This window comes from Pseudonaja textilis, chromosome 2 (assembly GCF_049901715.1).
Source record: "Pseudonaja textilis isolate UNSWEBS1 chromosome 2, rPseTex1.2, whole genome shotgun sequence".
NCBI lineage: Eukaryota > Metazoa > Chordata > Lepidosauria > Squamata > Elapidae > Pseudonaja > Pseudonaja textilis.
Window position 1 is genome coordinate 122,407,268 of NC_141991.1, and position 21,172 is coordinate 122,428,439.

The 21,172-nt window shown below is 35.5% G+C and overlaps 1 protein-coding gene across 6 annotated transcripts in view; it reads right to left on the bottom strand.

Annotated features, from left to right (window-relative positions):
- Window positions 1-21,172, bottom strand: part of RHOT1 (ras homolog family member T1) — a 50,180-nt gene that overhangs the window by 26,851 nt on the left and 2,157 nt on the right. For 4 of the 6 annotated variants that reach the window (XM_026711254.2, XM_026711253.2, XM_026711256.2 and 1 more), the window contains exons 2-8: window positions 15,365-15,423; window positions 14,132-14,213; window positions 9,470-9,513; window positions 7,220-7,273; window positions 5,690-5,742; window positions 4,470-4,578; window positions 3,104-3,205 (exon numbers count right to left, since the gene is read on the bottom strand). In XM_026711254.2, coding sequence (XP_026567039.1) covers window positions 3,104-3,205; window positions 4,470-4,578; window positions 5,690-5,742; window positions 7,220-7,273; window positions 9,470-9,513; window positions 14,132-14,213; window positions 15,365-15,423 — 503 coding nt within the window. The remainder of the gene's footprint in view (window positions 1-3,103; window positions 3,206-4,469; window positions 4,579-5,689; window positions 5,743-7,219; window positions 7,274-9,469; window positions 9,514-14,131; window positions 14,214-15,364; window positions 15,424-21,172) is intronic. The other 2 variants (XM_087925124.1, XM_087925123.1) reach the window with 1 other exon arrangement.

Sequence of the window (21,172 nt, forward strand, 5' to 3'; positions counted from 1 at the left end):
GAAATGGGTGCTTCCCTCCCCATTGTCCCTGTAATATTTTACCTATCCTAAAAATAAAATTCAAAAGTAACATTTTCTAGGTTATATTTGGCTTAAGGTGGTTTTGATTCTTTTTTGGTTGGAGATTTTTCCAAACTTGGCCTCATAATGTCACTCATAATTTAACATGCAGGAATAAGATACATGAATTCAGCCTCTTTTGCAAGTCACATTTCTTAGCTAATTATGAGAGCTACATTTCATCCATCGAGCCTTAAAGCATAAGAATCAATATTAATTCACCCCTCAGTCTGCAAATTCAAAGTATCATAACACAAGAGGTAACTATTATATGAGAGATCTATTAAGCATTAAGTTCCAAATTAGTCCATTGATTTCATTTAAGATTATTCTTAATTCATAGTCGACATAAACACAAAAGAATTCATTAAGCTGTCAAATTATACAGCAACATTCTGTGGCCCAGTGTCAGATTAATAAATATTGACATATGTTTGACAGACGTACATTTTGTTTTGACATTTGTATAACTTTTATTTATTCAAAATGATTTAAAATGGTTTGTCCTAAAATACAAAAAAATGGAAAGAAAAAGAAAAAAACATGAGTTTAAAGAAAAACCTGACCAAAGAAAATAACATAGGGAGAACATAAAAGCACAATGGATTGAAAAAATGCCTGAGCCCTAAATGTTTGTTAAATCAAATAATTCTTCCTCCTTAAATGGGAAGTGGACTTTTAGAGCCTCGATGCAATTGTCAGAATGCCCCACACTTTTTATTCTTAGGGGGACAAAGTGCATATTCTCTGCATCTGAGCAAATGACTGACTTGTGAGGTAAGGAAACTCACTCAGAAAACCAGTGAAGGTTTAAAAAATATTCTGAAATGGACCAAGAAGCAAATGTGGAGATAATTCAATTAATACAATATTGATGTTACAAATTCCAACAGTAGGTTTCAGTTAGATTCCTCACTTCCACAGATTGCAAAAAAATGAAGTTTCCAAACAGTCTTCATAAAACAGTCACACCTACAGTGTGTTATAATAGCCAATTTGGATTCTAGTAAACTATGCTGACATATATCCCAATGACATTTTATTAATTGTTTTATCAACATTGGCAGCATGGTGGCTCAGTGGTTAAAACGTTGGGCTGGAAAGCTGGCAGCCAAGGTTCAAGTCCTGAGCACCATGTGGTGGGAGTGAACTCTTAGCTATCTTTGTTACAGCAGACTTGGATCCTAGAGCATTCTCAAATCACAGTATGATTTCTTCTACATGCCTTTTGAAGTCAAACATTTAAATCCAAATGAAGCTCAGACATAAACAAACTGAACCCTCCCAAATTAAACTTGTATGTTAGCCAACATTTAGTTCTTCATTGTTCCCAAGTAATAATTTCTGAACAAAACTGGGTGTTAGCCTCCAAAATACAAAGCCAATATAAAAAGGCATGTACAGGTAGCATCTGAGCAGAACACTGAGAGCACTAAAGCTGCAAAAAAGTTTTTAAAAACCCACACTAAGAGGCATATGATCCTGATAAACTGCTATACATCAAACACTGCAGCACCAATTTCAGTCAAAAACAAGACAAAAAAACTGGAACAATGGAATCTGCATCAATTAGATCCAGAGTCACCTGGAATTGATCACACAGAAATTATGATCTAAGACTGAGAATAACTGAAATGATTGCTATATTGAAAGGTGCAAGGATCATCAATTCTCAGGGCAGGATCCTACCCACTACTTCTGACTACAGGCATCCTATCCTCCTGAAGATGGTTTCAGAACAGGCAAATGTCCCGTCTACAGGCAGTAGGCCTCACTCTTCCTAAACAGTCTGCCAATGTACTTAGGCTGCACAAAGCATCTACACTGTGCAGTATCTACATTGACAGGAAAATATCTACATTGACAGGAAAAAAGTGGAGTTTTAGGAACGTTCATTATGATACTGTATCTGTAATCAATGTGGAATCCAGGTCACAATAGATTCTTCAAGTTTTTATCCACAATTATTTGTAAAGTGATCTTGTTGGAATATTGGATGTTTTCCACTTACCCCTTCACAAGGAGCCTGTATGTCTTTGCCACTCAGAAAGGCAACACATATTGTTACTGTGTGGTCACAATGCTAGCAAATGTCTTTGTTAAGTAGACCCTAAAACAACTTCTAACTCATGCTCAAGGTTGTCATTTTTTCTTTATTACAGTAAAAGCTATCAATCCTGTCACTTCATTATTCCCATTTTGTAGAAAATCAGGAAGCTTTTACAAGTAGGAGAGACATAAATATTTCTCAATATGCTAAATTATGGTTCAATAAATCACAATTAGCTAAGTATGTACATTGTGCAAAACCAGCACCAAATAAATAACGGTTTGGTATGATGCACTAACTCAGCTACTGTGTTAAACTTTTGGATCTTTTCCTTATTTTAGGGAACAATCAGTATTTTGACAGTACTGCTAGATAAGACCAAAGAGAACTAACTAGTCAAGAGCCATCAGGAAATCATCTATTTTATGTAATCTTTCATTTGTGAAGTGACAGGGGTGCCCGCTTAACATATAAAGTGAATTGATTCTTGTGCTTTTGCTTGATTTTCAGAACAAATATAACTGATCAAGAGAATGACCTATTATGCAATGTTTAGGAACGGTAAAGAAGAGAGGCTTAACATCATAATCAGGGCTTGTAGAATATCAATTTGTAATTTTCAATAACATTTTGGTTTGCTTGGGAAAGGAGACTACCAAAGAGTAGAAGAAATTATTAAAAATAGGGAGATAGGTGACACATCAATTCAGAACGTTCTGACTTGGAGAAGAATGGAAGGGTGAAGATATTTCTACCTTCTTAAAATGATATATCTGATTCCAACCATTATACCTCTCTACCTTAAACAGCTTTCATGTTTTCACCTTGGATTTTTTTTTCTTCAAAAAAAATCTGCAGATAATGAAGCAAAGAATTACAAAACATTGAGAACTAGATGCTGAAAGATCCCTTCAAAATATACTGAGTGTCTCTTTTAGCTTTTTAAGAGTTAGTGACAGAGATGGATTTTATAGCAAAAAAGTATCAAAATACCTCTTTTTCTTCTGGACAATAGAGGGGCCCTGTAGGGTGTAAAACTGCTTTCTGTGCATAATAAAACAATTCAGATATGTTCTTCAAATTCTTTGCTGAGCACTAGAAAAAAATTGAGAACAGTTTTGAAATCTTTACCACAATATGGAAGACAAAGGCTTAATTTATACCTATTGGATTTGAAAGTCTATTCATCCAAGCATTTGCATAGTCTGCTTAAGGAATAGTGTCATGATGGAAGAGATATCAATGTAGAATATCAAATTGCAATTTGTTTATCTCATTTAGTGTTTAAAGTTTTAGTTATGAAGACTACTGTTATCTTGACATCATTTTACCATATGCAGCAGTTTCATTTTTATTTTTAGATGCTTCAATTTTATTTTTAGATGCAAATCCTTGAAGTTAATTAAAATGGAAAATGATTTCAGAATACTGGGCAGTAAAAACAGTTACACTACTACTTCCTTTAATTATATTTTAATCTAATTTCCAAATAAATAGTCTTCCCCAAAGCAGCTTACATTTTAAAAAACCTGCTGATTTATAATCTAGAAAGACATTTTTTAAAAAAAGAATGGTCAGTAAAAATGGCATTTGTATTCAGTCGTGAACAGATTTCTTTTCTTGTTGTTAAAAGTGATAAAAAGCTAAAACTCCTCATTTGTACAGAAAACAGAATGTCCTTCTCCACAATTCAATAGTTCATTAAAAAACTACCAGCCAAAGCACTACTCATTCTGGGGAAAAGGGGCTATCTGTATCTGCCCCTTTTTCTGATCAATACAGGTAGTCCTCAACTTACAACCACAACTGAGCCCAAAGTTTCTGTTGTTAAGTAAGATGTTTGTTAAGTAAGTGTTGCTCCATTTTATGACCTTTCTCACCATGCTTGTAAAGTGAATCATTGCAGTTGATTAGTTAGTAACCCAGTTGTGAAGTGAATCTGGCTTCCCCATCGACTGTTTGTCAGAAGGTTGCAAAAGGGAATCCCATGACCTTGGGACCCAGCAGCGGTCATAAGTATGAACTAGTTGCCAAGCATCTGAATTTTGATCATATGATCATCAGGATCCTGCAAAGGTCATAACTGTGAAAAATGGTCATCTCACTTTTTTCAGTGCCATTGTAAATTTGCACGGTCACTAAATGAACTGTTGTAAGTTGAGGACTACCTGTTGCTGAAGCCAAGCAGTTCTCTTAGTATTTTCTAGGACAGAAGACACAACCTCCTAAGAATCCCTTATTCCCCCAGCTGGTACAGTAGGTGCTTTCCTCTACTACTGCAAACCCAGATTTATTTAAAACTAGAATTCTGATTTCCATGAAATAACTATGAATTCCCACAAACATGTTTTCTCAATACCTCTACACAAGTTTCAATCTCTGTGTACTGGTTCATGATGGGAAGGATGGTTTCCATGCTACTGTACTCAACCAGGTCTGACTTGTTTCCAACCAATATAAGCGGAAGCCTGGGGGAAAAAAGTTCTCACACTGAAAAATTAAAACAATATTAGACAGCTCATAAACATAAAGCAAGAAAAACTATTATTTGCTTTTCAAATTGGTATTCAAATTCTAGCCCCAATATTATAGTAAGGGAAGATAATTTCCGAAGCAATAGGAACATCTGTCAAATCAACCATGTGTAGTTTTATCCTTTTAATATTGTAAGCTCCCCAGAGTTTCTCTATGGTAAGATGGACAGCCAATAAATAAATATGCGAAATGGAAAAATCTGGTTTTCTTTTACCATAAAACACAATAGTTTTAACTAATAAATCGGTTATATGGCTGATTTGAAGGTTATGTATAATCTTTCACTATCACAGCACGGGATATATTCTGATAAATAAACATGGCTAGGATAAAGATTACGTTAATTTAAGTTAACTATGCACAATAAATCTGTTCATTAAAATATGAAGACTGATTTTCCCTTACATGAAAATCACAGTTCAATACAGTAACGAATTCTGGCTTCCCCGGAGGACTAGGGAATGTCCATAAATGTAAATGCCTTATATAAAATAATCCCACACAGATTTCATTCATGTTTCAAATGTAATTAAGGCATCTAATAGTTTAAGATTATTACCTGGATTAGACTAGATACATACATTCATTGAATTACCCAAATTCCCTTACTGTTTTCAAACCATAGGCAAACCATCACAGCCAGTGGAATATAATGTTTATTAGTGGTGTTGGACTGGAGAGCTAAATTAAAGTCTTCCAACAACCATGAAAGCACTCTGGATAACTCTGGGTCATTCTTTCTCAGCCGAATCAGCTTCACAGTCTTGTGGTCGTGACGAAAATTACAGGAGAATGCTAGGTATATCACTTTAAACTCCTGGATGAAAAGCTAGATATAAATCTAACTTAAAACAAACACAATTATTTTTTAAGCTTCAATTCCAGAAATCTAAGCATTCCCAACAGTGCAGTAACAATCAAGCTAATGAAAAGCTCAGAAAATATTGAGTTTATCAATAATTTTCCTGTAAAATGTAATTATAATTGGAGTTATCAATATTCCTTAATTTTTACTATTGAACTTAAAAAGATGTTAATGTGCACCTGCTATCTTTGTCTGTTCTTTCATTGATGAGAGGGATCCATCGGCTTGTTACCTAAATTAATAAATCAATATTCATTTTTAAAAGTTAGGTTACATTATTCATTTCACTATATATTTCTATTTTGCTATTAGTTTTCTGAATGTTTAAAATACATTTGAAGAAGAGTGAGAGTGCAAAGGGTATGAACAAATAGGCAATACAAGGTAATCCTTATGGCAGATATACAAAAATTAAGTTTGGTTTCCTTCACTGATAATTATGAAATGATCAATTGAAGTGTCAAATGTAGGGGGTAAAAATAAAACAAGAACTCCACTCAGCATAACTGTATGCAAAAATACATAATCTGCTATGTAGGAACTGCACATTTTCTTCAAAGATATCCACCAATGCCACAAACAAGTTTCCTACCCCATACCTCAAAATGAGTGCAACTTTCTAAACAGTTGCATCTTTTTCAAATTCTAATATAATTACCTAACGCAATATCCACTGAATTCAAATTACTTTTACATTCCATGACTAAATATTAATGTATCAACACTAGGAACACTGATAAGTTAGTCTAAAAGAAATATCACAAGATTACATCAGAAAAAACTAAAATTACTGTGGAGCTCTTGGTGCCCTCTAAACTTGGTTGTTTGCTGCAGATGTTTTATTACCCAACTAACATCATCAGTACCAGTGAGCGTGGGATTTGCTCCCTGTTTATATACACTAGCTTGCTCTCCCAGTGCTGGTGGGAATGTGGTTTTCTCCTTCGTAGTTCCTAGATTGTTTTCTGCTTGTTTCTCTGGTTTGCTTGGTTGTTATGCCAAATTCAAAAATGCTAGGGAATTCAAACAATTGGCCATTAATTGACACATAGAAAGAAAACATATTTATACACCATTTAAAAGAGACAACATAAAACTAAGGAGATAAAAAAAACAGGAGTTGTTATTCTCCAACAGCCAATATCCAGATAAGCGGGATTAATCTAGAAACTCAGACAATCAAGCAGAAAACAATGCATAATCAAGGAACTATGTCACTATCAACACTGGCAGGGCAAGTTACTGTGTGTAAACAGAGAGCAAACCTCATACTGGCCTTGATGTTAGCATTGATGATGTTACTTAATAGGGTAATGAAACGTCTGGGAACAAATAACCAAATTCAGAGAGCATGAAGGACTCCACAATTTAATCATAAGCTGCTTTAAAAGAATTCTTTTAAAGATGAGATCCCTAGTTTTGTCATCTGGATCATTCAATATGTTAAATTTTAAAAAACAGCAAAATATGTCCTTTTATTAGATGATTACAAGTGAAAGGGCCACATTTTGTCTATCAAGAAAACAAAGCAATTCTGCCACACCTTTTAGGACTAAATAAGAAAAGATCCATTTGGATTGCTAGAAAATTAAGAAAAGACAAATTCATCACATCTTTCAAAAAGGCAATCTTAACACCCGAAACATATTCAAGGTAAAAAAATATATTATATTAATATCTGGACAAAATTAAAAGTGCTTTCCTCATACCTTATCAATTGAATTCTTGTTGTTAACTGCATATACTATGCAAATTACATTTGCCTGGGACAAAGAAGAAGCAAATGGTTTATAACTGTAAGGTTTTCCTAGCAAATATCTTAAAAGACATTATGAAAGGCCACCTGATAGTTTCTTCTGATATTCAATAAATATGAGATATTAAAATTGCAAACCAACGATTTGCTTGTAGATTTTGTACTGGTGGCATAAAGAATAAAAATACACATACGGTACATACATCTCTTTTTAAAAATTGAAACTTGAATGTAATTTGATGAATCTAGTTTGGTGTTTATTTGGTGAAGATTAGAAAAATCATAAATGGATTTGCGAGGATATGGAATCCCATGCTTCAAAGGGAACTATACTCACAAACAAATTCACTGAATTTCCCACCAAAATTTATCAGTAAAAATTCCAGCATCTGAAAAAAGCAACCTATTATGTCAACAGAAACTCTTTTGCTTGTGCAAAGGTAATTTCTTCTCCATCTTTTCCCTATCGTATTATTTCATTGTTCCATGGGATGAATTTTCAGAGGTTAGATTGGAAAATTTCAACCCATAATAGGAAGTCTGCTCATTATTCATCAAATCAAGACAAAGACCCATTCGTTTATTTTTAAACCATCTTGCATGCCCATTCTAGTCCAGGAAAGGCTGCCTGTGACCACTCATGCCTTAATCACTTCTCAACTGGATTACTGCAATATATTCTACAGTGATAACCTTGAAAAATGGCCAGAAGCTTCAACTGATCCATATGCAGCAGCATATCCAATTCTGAGTGCATTGGATGCAGTTTGTATTATTCCTATGCTAATCTGCTATTGTGGGTGCTACACTGGGCTCAGTACAATTCTGGATATAGTTAAATGTGGTTGCTGCCTTCAAAGGTTTGCATGGCGCAGGATTAAATAACTTATGGAACTGCACTTCCCCAAAGGTTTCAGTTTTCCCAGCAGATCTGATAAAGTGGGCATGCTCCAGGTCCCACCTACTAAACATTATCTGATGGGACCTAGGAGACATGCCCATTCTGTTTCCTCAAGATCAGAAATACCCCAGCATTCCAGGTGTTCTGGAAGGACATGAAGACTTGGGTGTTCCCTCAGTGGCTGGGTTGTTAATTGTGCCCACTGTAGATATATAGCTGCACTCTGAGTTTGTTCAGGTGCTTGCCTATGGTATTATGGTTATTTTTTAACTTAGTTTGTATTTGTGTTTGAGGTCCTATTGTATAGTTTGGGTGAATTGTTGTTTAGAAACCCAGGGTTAGGTATTTAAAATCGATGGCCCCGTAAAAATTTCTCAATAAATTTATAAATGTTTTTGCTTAAGTTTCCTCTGCACCCCACCTCCCCACCCACCCCATTCTGGCATGCAGGACTTTGAAAACCGGGGCCTGTTCTTGACAACCACACAGCTGCAAGGGTGTATTTTACTAAACATCCACTCCAGTTAAGACATTTCAACTGACAGTCTAATGGGAAGAACTGAGAGTGATAATGTTTTATAGCCTGAGGATAAATTCATCATGGTACAAACTTTCCTCATTCCTACATCAGTACTCAGATAAATCATGTCTTTTAAATGATGATTCGCCAGGTGTCTAAAACCTGGCTCACTTAAAGCAACCAAATCACTTTGAAGATACAGCATAAATATATTAAGCCTACAAGAAAAACAAAAAACCTGTGTACACACTGGGCTCTCAGCAAATCACTTGCAGCTTATGGAGTTGCCTTGGGCAAAAACAGAATCAGAGCTTATATATATTTGACCTATTATATTTCAAAGACAAGACAAAGAAAAAGACAGACTCCGTGTAAATTACAGCATGATACTGGAATGCTTTTGAAAATCCCATCTGGAAGGCCTTCTCCTTATTTATCCCGTCTTACTAGGTAGTATGTCAGCTATACTAAAGTTGAGATAAAGTCTGGTTTTTCTGTCTGCTTTTTCCCTGTCAGCACTCAGGATCAATCCAGCTTGTTCTGAATATTTCACTATAAGGGTAATTTAAGTAGTTCACATATAAGGATGGGTGAGGTGGGTATTGGGTAGGTTTGGTAATGAACCCAGCTCATATGTGTAAGGAGGGGGGGTACTTTTTATTACACAATAATTTCATAATAATTGGAATGATTCTGGCTTTTCTTGTGGAGAGAAATTCACCTGGGAACCAAATTACACAGAACAGGTAAATCACAACTATTTCAGAACAGAAGACACTCACCTGGGATATTTCATGATGGAGTTGTTCATCGCTTTGCTCATATTCTGCATGGAACAGAATATCACAATTATTATTGATCTAAATTCTAAATGATCAAAGAAAGGCCAATAAGTACGCTTAAATAGTAAGAGAAAAAACTTTTGCCAGTCTTAATCAGACTTTTGGTTGAAAAGGCATTACCTCAAGTGCAAAGTCATTTTTATTTTGCACTTTGTAATATTCGCAAAGACGTAAAACAAGAATACAACAGAACATATTTAGGCAGTATTAAAATGTGCCTTTTCTTTCTTCAAACACGTATTTTAATGTTTTTAGCAATTTCTGCACCCCCATTAGCTAAAAAACCTAATTCTACAGGTTACAGTGCACTTTATCAACTGTAGATAGATGCTCCCCAGAACTGCAAAGCAATTTGCAACACTGTTTGGGCGCTCACTTGGCAATTGCTTTTGAAAATAGCTCTGAATACATATAAAACCATAGACATGTTGCCATGGATTAAAATCACATGAAATCTGCAACAAAACATTGCAGTTTGGAATTCTATTCATAGTTAATAATTGATTTTCAAGATGCTCCATTACACATTGCCCTAGGCACATGCACACAAGTTGGGATATAAAATAAATAAATTTCTACATATTATTCTAACTTTCTGTCACCAAACACATTCCCAAGCCAAGCGATCTGTTATTCCACTTGTACTTTCTACTTTCTATCAACCTATTAAAAGCCATCTAGGAAGTCCTTATCTTTGGCTGATCTCATTTTGACTACATGTTAGGAATATAAGTCACCTAACAGGTATTTGGGTTAGAAATATATAAACCAGGATAAACATTTTAGTACTATATTTTTAAGGGAATGCAAGAGCATGCAATTGGGTGTGGTTTCTCAAACAGCCATAAGATAGAGCCAGAAACCTGGGTTGTTTAGTCTGAGTCTCAGAAGAGAGTGTAAGTGTATCTCTGTTTCCTTCTGTTGGAAAGTATTGCCGTTGCTCCATTTCTTCTAATTGACTGATATTACTGGATTTGATGTAAGTTTGTTACTGAACTGTTTTTGCACTGGAATTTCATATTTGGATTATCCCTGGATTGAAAACTGACTGATTTTACCTGTGAATGACTTTGGATTGCTTATTTTGGACTTTGCTTAAACGTTTCTGGAAGTAAAAACCTACATTTACTGTACAGTGTATCTGTGTGCTCTGTGTGTATTATTCCAACACTACTCTCTATACGTCTCCCTGTATGCGCTCATTCTCCTAACAGGGAATTACCTCAACACTGGTTATGGGCCCAGGCCATACCAGGCTTAGATAACTGAGAGTTAGTGTGAATGCACAGTACTGTATACAGACAGCTGTTTACTGTTTAATTGTGGGTTACTATCCTGATAAGGATGGCACAAGTCACTTCAACAAGTCTATCACTGATAACCCAGTTGGATGGAACAAACTATGTTTCCTGGTCTATGAAATGCAGTCTACTTCTGCGTAGAGAAGGTTTATGGAATGTAGTTCAAGACCCACCGGATGTAAATGCTTGGGATCCAGAAAATGAGGATGATGCCAAGAAGCTTGCTGACTTTAAACAGAACAACAAACGAGCTCTTTGTATAATTGGACTAACACTGAGTGACCAGCAGCTAGTCCATATTCGTGGAGAAGAGTCTGCTGCTAAGTGTTGGGAGAATTTGAAGAGGATTTATGTTTGTGACAGTGTAGGTGCACACATACATCTTACACGTAAACTGTTTAGAGCACATCTTCTGAAAGGTGGAGATATGTTAGCTCATTTAAACTTCATGAAAAGAACTTTTCAAGAGCTACATGAAAAAGAACTGATATTTTCAGAGCTGCATCAAGTTTACCTCATTCTTTCCTCATTGGATGAAAGTTATGATGACTATGTATCTTCACTGGAAGTACTGCCCAGAGATAAACTGACATTGACTGACATAACTGGAAGATTGTTGGAAGAAGCAAGAAGACGGCTGGATAGGAACCAACTGAGAAAGGAACAACCACAAGAAGAGGATTTATCTTCAACTGCCTATACTGTTAGGAAACGTTTTTCTTGTGGGGCTAGAGGACATATAGCTAAATTCTGTAAGAAGGGAAAACAACAGAATACTGGCAAACACCAGAAGGCCAAGAAGAATGTTAGTTTAGCTATGTCTAGCAATTCACCTGTAAACCATGATTTGTGGGTTGTTGATAGTGGAGCATCACAATGCATTACTAAAGATAGAAACAGGTTCATAAAGATGTCCACAAGTAAACAGCATGTATCATTGGCAAATGGATGGAAGATTAAAGCATCAGGTGAAGGTACTGCATATTGTTCTTGTATAAATGAACATTTAACTATGTTATATGTACCTAAACTGAAATTTAATTTGTTATCAGTAAGGGTTTTAGTTAATCTTGGTTATGTAGTAACCTTTAGGGGAGATAACTGTATAATAGAGAAAGAGGGTAAAAGTGTCACTGCTACTTTAAAGAATGGTTTATATGTAATACATGATGATCAGTTGAAGATGGCTAACTCAGTTTATAACAATGTTAAGTCACATGATGAATGTATACATTTACTGCATAGACGTCTAGGGCACATTAATTTCAAAATGCTCCAACAAAATGTTGAATTGGCAGAGGGAGTAAAATTGAAACCCTGTAGCAAGTATTTACACTGTAACGCTTGTAGTCAAGAAAAGAGTAAGGTTACTCCAGCAAACAGACTAAATGGGTTTAAGACCAAAGAACCTTTAGAGGTTATGTTTGCTGACATAATTGGTCCTAAGAAACCAAGTTTAGGAGGTGCCTGTTATATTTTGAATATTATGGACCATTACTCATGATATGGTTTCTGCTACCTTATGAAAAACAAAACAGAAACATTCTCCTAATGGGGAATTACCTCAACACTACACAAACACTAGCATCCTAGAGCCAGAGAAGACAAAGATCACTTAAACATGCAGGTGCAATGTATTGGAAAAATAAAGTCATACGTTATTCTTTTGATTGTGCAACATAAGACATCCTTGATCAATTATTTATTTTCCAGTCTCCCAAATAAAGTTAGATAAAATGGAAAATAAAAAAAGGATGGGGTATACATTAAAATCTTGAGGAGGAGGTAGTATTTGTTAAATGTGAATGTCCATTATATTTCAATATGTATCACTTGCATAACATAACATGCTAAATTATGTAATAAGGTAGTTATGTCTGCCCTGAATTTAGATCTAGGGGATTTGTCCACTAAATAAGGTTAGACTGTCTCCTAAATTGGGGTGAAGTCTGGATTAAAATGTTGCATGCTAAATGAAAAATCAGTTAAATCAAGCTCCATAAAACCAAGGTTCTATAACAAAGTGTCGCAAATAATGATCCGAGTAAGGATAACAAATGAACTTCCACCAAGTTATTTTCTTGCCTCCCATCTTAAAAATAATTTGACAAATGGGAACTTTCTATGTTTACTACATCTTATAAATGAATTTAATAATAGGGGAAAAAAATACAACATCACTTCTAAGAAAGTGATGTTTGGTAAAGTAGTCCTTTTCCCATTGATGTTTCCAGCTTCTCCCATTGACCTTTTTGTCAGAAACTGGCTGGGATGGTTACAAATGGTGATCACATGACCCCAGGGCAGTTCAACTGTCATAAATACATGCTACTTGCCAAGTGCCTGAATTTTGATCATTTGATCAACAGCCATAAGTATGAAAACCAGTCATAAGTCACTTTTTTCAGTGGCATGTAACTTCAAATGGCCACTAAATGAATGGTTGCTAAGTCAAGGACAACCTGCATACTTTCCAATTTTCAATTCAATATCCCAGTTTTCAAGAAAAATCCTGAAGTGTGCTGGTATGCACATATGTAAGATTAAAGAAACAGGCTAGGATTTGTCTTCATACCAAGTAATATCCTAAATGGATATATTGATATTAATTTGGATGCTTCTCCAGACTAAAAAGCAGATAATATTTATCAATATTCAACAAAATGTATGAAACTCCACTTTCAATCATATGGATGCAGATTATTATAATAGGCAATTCTAGGTTTGCTTTATATTAAGTGGAACCTAAATTACCTACAGTACAAGCCTAAATTCCTAGTGCTTTATAGTTACAAACAGATGATAGACTGGCACCTGGACACTTTATACTTATTTCATAATTCAGCTGCCATGCATCTTCTCCATTATCTTCCTATCTAAAAAAAATATCCCCATTTCATTGGCTTCATGACATCTAGCAAGCTGCCAGAGAACACTGGCTCTGTTGGGAAAATGTCAGAAGAAATGGTTCCATTTAATAGAAGTAGACCTTATAACCCAATTCATTATTTTTAAAGGGACTAAAGTTTTATTGATGCATTTGTGAGACTAAGAAAGGAGCAAAGAGACTGATATTTTTTAAAAAATCTTGTTTATTAGATGCATAAGCTATAAATTCAGAGAAGCACTATTAGTTGGGTCGAAGAGAGGATTTTCGATACATTAACCTTGGAGCTCTATATGCTACTGCCCATATTCTTCCTTTCTACAGCTGATGAATTGTTCTTTGATACCTCCATTCCCAGAGCACCCAAACCCAAATGTATGTCTCTTTTTTAATTTATAAAAACAGAGGCATTACCTGAATAATCCACTATATGGGTTGGCACTCTTTCTGGGGTAACATCAGCCGGGATAGTGATTTCTTCAGCTCGTGGAGGAACCTTAGTGTAAGAAAAGCAGAAATCCTAGTTAAAATGCTCAATTATTACATAAATTGCAAACTTTTTAACCTGTAATAGGAGAAACTGAGCAATTATCTATGATACCCCCCCCCCAGCAGGAAACTACAAACCAAGTTAAGTAAAACAAACTTTTACCATTTGTCATGTTATTTGATTTCGCCAGTCTCCATTAAGGACATTCAACATTGCGCATTTCTTACCATAAAAAAATCAATTTGTTCCAAAGTCATTTCATGAGTGCTACATAAATAGCTATTTCTAACAATTCCAAGTTAGAACCGCACAACTTTCTAATCAATGAATCCCATGACTAATAAGGTTTGATATGAAATGATAGCAAACAGCTAGAACGCTATATTCCTTATTATTGATTTTTTTTTCACAGAACATAATGGATAACAATGGAACTCTTAGAGCTCTCCATTCCATTCCCAGACATTCAATGATTTTTACCAAGTCATTCATCATAGTACAGTCTCATATACTGGCATATTTTAGCCTAATGGAAATTATGGCAATAAAATCTTGCATGCTAATGATTGAAAATATATTGTTATACTGTGAGAAACTTTGTCATTCATAATATCAACTATGAATAGAAATGGCAGCAATATGTCCTAGTGGTTGAAGTGTTAAATAACCTGTATACATTAAACATGAAAATTTACATAATTTCACAAATTTTTGAAAGCTTATAAAGACACCACTCTTTTGTGTATCTAGAAGGAAAGAGCATAAAATACTTTTAGAAGCAAATACTTATATTAAACTCTAAGCTTATGCTTTAGGAGTTATTGTATTTCTATTAAGAGCTTTAAAAATATAGTGAAACATGACTAGATTAACCAGGGGATGAGTATCTGTTTCTAATGAACATCTGGTATGTTGACATGTATGCAATTATTGTGATTTTATATAATTTACCATTATATAATATACAACTTATATAAAGATATCCGTTACAGATGATGGCAATGATGTACTGTAATTTGCATCAAACATCATTAGCACATGTAACTCACAGCAGAATGCTGTCCACTGTATGTGTAATCTGTTACATCAAAGTCCAGCAAATTGAAATTTAATTTCACAAGGATTTTTTTTTTAAATCAACTGTCATGAAAACTTACCTCTTCAGGAAATTCTTCACTGACAAGAGACATGATAAGTGATGTCTTCCCAACTCTGGCTGTGAAATTGAGAAGATGAACATTCTGAAGGGTTTCCATAGGTAATTCTTGGCCGGGGTGGGGGTGGGGGTGAGGGATAGTGTCAGAGTTAGTATCAGCAATAGTATTGCTAACCAGCAGTAAGACTGTAACAAACCTCATAAAAAAGAGCCATGATTCTTTGAAATGACAAATATAAAAATAAGGCAAGTAGTTCTGATACAAAAAAAAATCCTTGCATGAATATACCCAACCTTTCTGGTGTCAGGGACCAGTTCTGTGGAAAACAATTTTCCACTTACTGGAGGAGGAGGGGAAGATGGTTTTGCATGCTATCTACCGATCCCACACATGCGTAGATGAAGCTTCACTTGCTTGTGCAGCCTGGTTCCTAACAGAACAGACTGGTACTGGTCCATGGACCGGAGGATTTGGGACCCCTGACATACAACCTTTCCAAATAAGATTAAAGCTACAATATCCTCATAATAAAGAATTTTGGGGTTCAATTTAACAAACAAGACTTCAGCAAATTACTGAATTGATCAATGCTTTTGAAGACTACTGGTTTACTATATACAAGGATAGCAATTGATTGTGGTTTTCTTTCTACAACACCCTTAACTAGGTCAGTTGTGGATCGGTTAGAATATCCAGGGAACATCATAACCAGATCAACTGATCTAGTAAACTAAATTCCAGGTGGTCAAACATAGCTCAAATCATACCTAGTATTGCACTGAGTCAAATTAATTACACCGAATCAGCTGTGATATAAGTACACACAAATGAGTAATATTAAGATTAACTTGCTGTAGTAGCCCAACAACACTTGCTGCTGGCAGCTCCGTCAGGAAAAAGCTAGGAGGCAGTTCAAAGACTCATGGAATTGATGGAAAAGGTGTCCGGTCTCATGTAATTCCAAAATGGAAACTTTTGGGCCACTTTTTGTGATTATGCGCCACTTTCATTTTTCAGGAAATCTCACTAAGTTAATGGCTGAATAAGTTACATGTGTTGCAGAAACACGGCTTAGATTTATACCGGTATTATTTTTGAATGAAAAGCAAATTGTATTTACTATAAAGAAGTTTGAAAATGAATTAAGAACTGTCAGGAGAAACACCCCAAATAATGGTCTAGAATCCTCACTACAGGTAGTCCCTGAAGTTACAATGGCATTGAAAAAAGTGACTTATCATCATTTTTCACACTTATGACCATTGCAGCACCCCCATGGTCATGTGATCAAAATTCAGATGCTTGGCAACTGACTCATATTTATGATGGCTGCAATGTCCTGGGGTCGTGTGATCACCAGTTGCAACCTTCTGACAAGCAAAATCAATGGGGAAGCTAGATTCACTTAAAACCATATTACTAACTTAACAATTGCAGTGATTCACTTAGCAACTGTGTCAAGGAAAGTTGTAAAATGGGGCAAAACTCACTTAACAGAAATTTTGGGCTCAATTGTGGTTGTAAGTCAAGGACTACCTGAAACAACCCGTAGATATCATGTGACATTGTCATTTAAAGCAAAAACTGTCATTTCAACAGAACAGAATGAGATACATAGTCTATGTCAGGGGTCACCAACCTTTTGGACCTCAGGGACCACCAAACTCATAATTTTAGATCCCAGGGATCACTAACCAGTTCTGTGGGCGTGGCCTAATTTGTGGGTGTGGTTTGGTGGTCATGTGAGTGGCTGGGCATGGCTTGTATGTAAATATTATAAATATTTATATAAATATTGATTTTTTTATTAAAAAAAGAGCAACTTTTACCCAAAGTCTGGCAAAGCAGGCAGGCAGATTGAGTTGCTCACAGAATCACAGATTCATTCAGAGATCTATCTGCCATTGGCTAGCTCAGTCTGTCACATAAAATTTGCTTGCAAGCAAACTCACAAAATTAACTCACAACACACCATGCATGTAAATATTGAATTTTTTAATAAAAAATAGCAACTTTTACCCCAAATCAGGCAAAGCAGGCAGATTGAGTTGCTCACAGAATCATTCAGTGATCTATCTATCTGCTATCAGCTAGCTCAGCCTCTCAAATTTGCTTGCTGTGAGTCTGCACTGAATATGCTTGAAAGCAAACCTCAGTCCTAAGGGAGGTTCAGCTGTGAAGATCTGAAGACTAGCTAGAAAGCAAGAAATCCAACCATTTCCTGCTTCCTAGCTAATCTAAATCTCCTGGCATAGCAGAACAGATGATGGTCGGAAAAAAGAAAAATAGCAATTTAGCAGGCAAGTTTACCGGGTAAGGAGTGAGTGGGCGGGGAGGGTTCCCACGGGCCATGTGGGCTGCGCAGCCTTGTGTTTCTGCGCAGCCTGGATTAATTGCTTTGTGGGGGTGAGATTTCTCTGCGGCCCACCAAAATTTTCTAATGGCCCACCAGTGGGCTGTGGCCCACCAGTTGGCGACTGCTGGTCTATGTCAATTAAGTAAGAAAGAATAGGAGAAAGCTAAGTTACTTCCCTTCTGAACTAAGAAAGCTTCTAATGCTGCTGCTTTGGAAGATTTTTTTTAAAAGCCTTTTAAAGTCTTTGTCTGACAGGAAGAACTGAATGAGCATAATGACTTCATGCAAAATGACTGCTGGCCAAATAAGATATTCAAATGACTCTGAATTTCCTAAAGTTAGACCTTGTTGAATCTTGTTATCAGAAATAAGAATGCTATTAATACTCTTAAAACTGGTACAGCACTGAATCTTCTTGCAGATGGGCATATAGTTCCCTAGGAGATATGGACATCTTTGTTTCATGCTTGATATGCATATAACTGGTATAAAAATTTAATAACCATAATATCTTGACTGAGCTTGGCAATGCAAGCTTACTTTTTACTATCTGAAATCGTAACAGAAAAGGAGCATGTCTTTTTGCTGTGAAGACTGGATTAGAATAATTTTCCTTTCTTTTTTAAAATTTCCTTTATTTTCTGTTCATATATCAGCCTGGACAACATCAACCAATAAAAAACTCATCAAGTAGACATGTCTATTTTAATATTTAGCTTCGTATTGACTTTGTGTGGCATGTTTTGGTATGCAAAAGTTTACATTGAGACGTTTTAGCTTTCCAAAATGTTAAAGTGGCTGTAATGTTGCTGAAACTGAAGCACAGTATTTCCAGAAAGTAGCTCATGTCCTAATTTTGTTTTAAAAAAACATGAGTTGCCCACACAAGTAAACTTCAAATACACCAAATGTGTCATAGCACACAACTAAAAATATAGCTTAACAATTGGTATATTTCTAATATCCTTTCATGCCCAAATCTTAAAACATTGACAATTAGAAGTAGTCCTCAACCTATGACCACATTGAGCCCCGCATTTCTGTTGTTAAATGAGATATTTATTAAGCAAGTTTTGCTCCATTTTATGACCTTTCTTGTCACACTTGTTAAGTGACTCACTGCAGTTGATAAATTAGAAACATGGTTGTTAAGTAAATCTGGCTTCCCTGTTGCTTTTGCTTGTCAAAAGGTTGCAAAAATTGATCATATGACCTTGGGACACAGCAACAGTCATGAATATGAATCAGTTGTCAAGTGCCTGAGTTTTGATCACATGACCATGGGGATGCTACAACAGTAAAAAATGGTCATAATCACTTTTTTCAGTGCTGTGGTAACTTGGAATGGTCTCTAAATGAATTGTTGTAAGTTGAGGCCTACCTGTATACTAGCAGACTACCCCCTGTATCTCTCAATGTGTGATCCTTCACTGCTATGTTTCATTTTTATACTGAACCTATGGAATATGGCAGAGAATACACACAGGAACATTTAAAATACCTAGTGATGTGCAAAGTGTTTCAAATAAAAAAGATCCTCTATACAATCCAATACAGTTTTGATCATTCTGCAAACATTCCAGAACAATTTCAGCTGAAAATATTTTCAGAATTGGCAGTCTCCTAAATAAAAAACTGATCTTGATATGAAAGGACTTGGGAAGAGAGGAAATATGTCCTACATATTATGGGAATTATAAAAAAATACACCAACATTTATACCTGTCAATTGCAGTGAAGCAAACCCGTTTTTCTACAATCGGACTATGCTATGAAAAGTTATGAAACCAATTTGGCTCTAAGAGGACACATTTCTATAACAATGTCAGCATGCAAGTTTTTTTTAAATATTATTTTTGGACTGTACTGTAAAAATTAAAGAATATATTCTAAAGGCATGACCCCACTCCTGTCAAAGAATGCCTTGGGTTTTTTTTTTCCCTCGCAAACAACGTTTCCCTAAATAAGAATTCTATTTTCTAAATTTAGGCTCCCAATTTCAACAGTCACTAGATAAATCAAAGCACAGCTAAAGAACAGCTTGAAGATTTTGGTCTCTGCCCAATCTTCTGAGCAGGAACAGCCTTGTCACATGTATGAACCACATGTATTAACATGAAGCATTTCTGACAGTACCGTTCCCAGCAGCTAAAACTTTCTCTCAGAGAGTCAGTCTGGTGTTGTGGTTAATAAGGCACTGGGACAGAACCTAGGAGAACATGAATCCAGTCGAGACTTAAATACAAAATCAGCTCAGTGGTCTTGGGCCAGTCATTCTATTTCAGCCCTAGGAAGAAGGTAATAACCACTTCTGATATCTTGCCAAGAAAACTACAGGAATCTGTTCAGATAATCACCAGGAGTCAACACTTCTGATATCTTGCCAAGAAAACTACAGGAATCTGTTCAGATAATCACCAGGAGTCAACACTGACTCTACAGCAACCACATACAAACACAAACACCCAACCACAGAGAACTAGAGTTGAGAACTAGAGTTGCAGCCTACTTTCAGGTGGTTTTAAATTCAGCTTCGTCATGTTTAGTCAGATAGCAATGTAGTCTATTGTCTAATCAACAGAATTGCAGAAGATATGTATTTTGATTTGATTTGAGGACAACACTTTGTCTCAAATTGCACTTTATTGTCAGCTGGTTGCCCATACCCAGTTTTCTGATTTTAAAAGTTGTTTGCAATCTGCATAAAATGAATAGTCAAGCAGTTCAAAATGCCAATCTATGGCTTTTATGATGCAAATACTTGCTTTTAAGAAACAATTTCAAGGTCACACAACCAACAAGTCAGGAGACAGGATAATAATCTCTTTCAACAAATCATTCTTTATTTAAGTCTTCCAAGAATATAAAACACATTCTCTATGGCTGAATTCTCACAGATTATTTTTAACACCACTGACCTGGAAATTCAAACTAAACACAAATGAACTAATAGCTAAATATGTGTACATTCTCAGTGCAAGATTATGCATACCCAAATAAATGACCTAATGTCCTCTGAAGGTTTTGGACTATCTGCCATCAGTCTCCCTATAGTAGCTAACAGCAAAAAATATAATTGTACGAGATCAAAATCTCTGGAATGCATCAAGTTGCTATCCCAAGAAGAAAAGATTGGTTTGGAGAACAGGAACTCCTTCTGATTTATAAATATTTCACAGTATCTGGCAGTTACATAGGCAGTCTTCTAAGTAATTTAAAAGAAAAAATGATGGGGTCAAAAGAGAAAACAGCACAACTAAATTATTCTCAATTCCTACCCAAAATCTCATCAAGGCACTAACAGGGCTTTAAGGAAAACTCCAAACTCTCAATTTTGGACTATTCTAAATATAGCAAATCAATCAAAACTATTTTAATTAATTAATCCCTCAATCAAATTTCAACAATAATTCATAATTGCTAGACTCACAAGACATCAGAGTCATTAACAT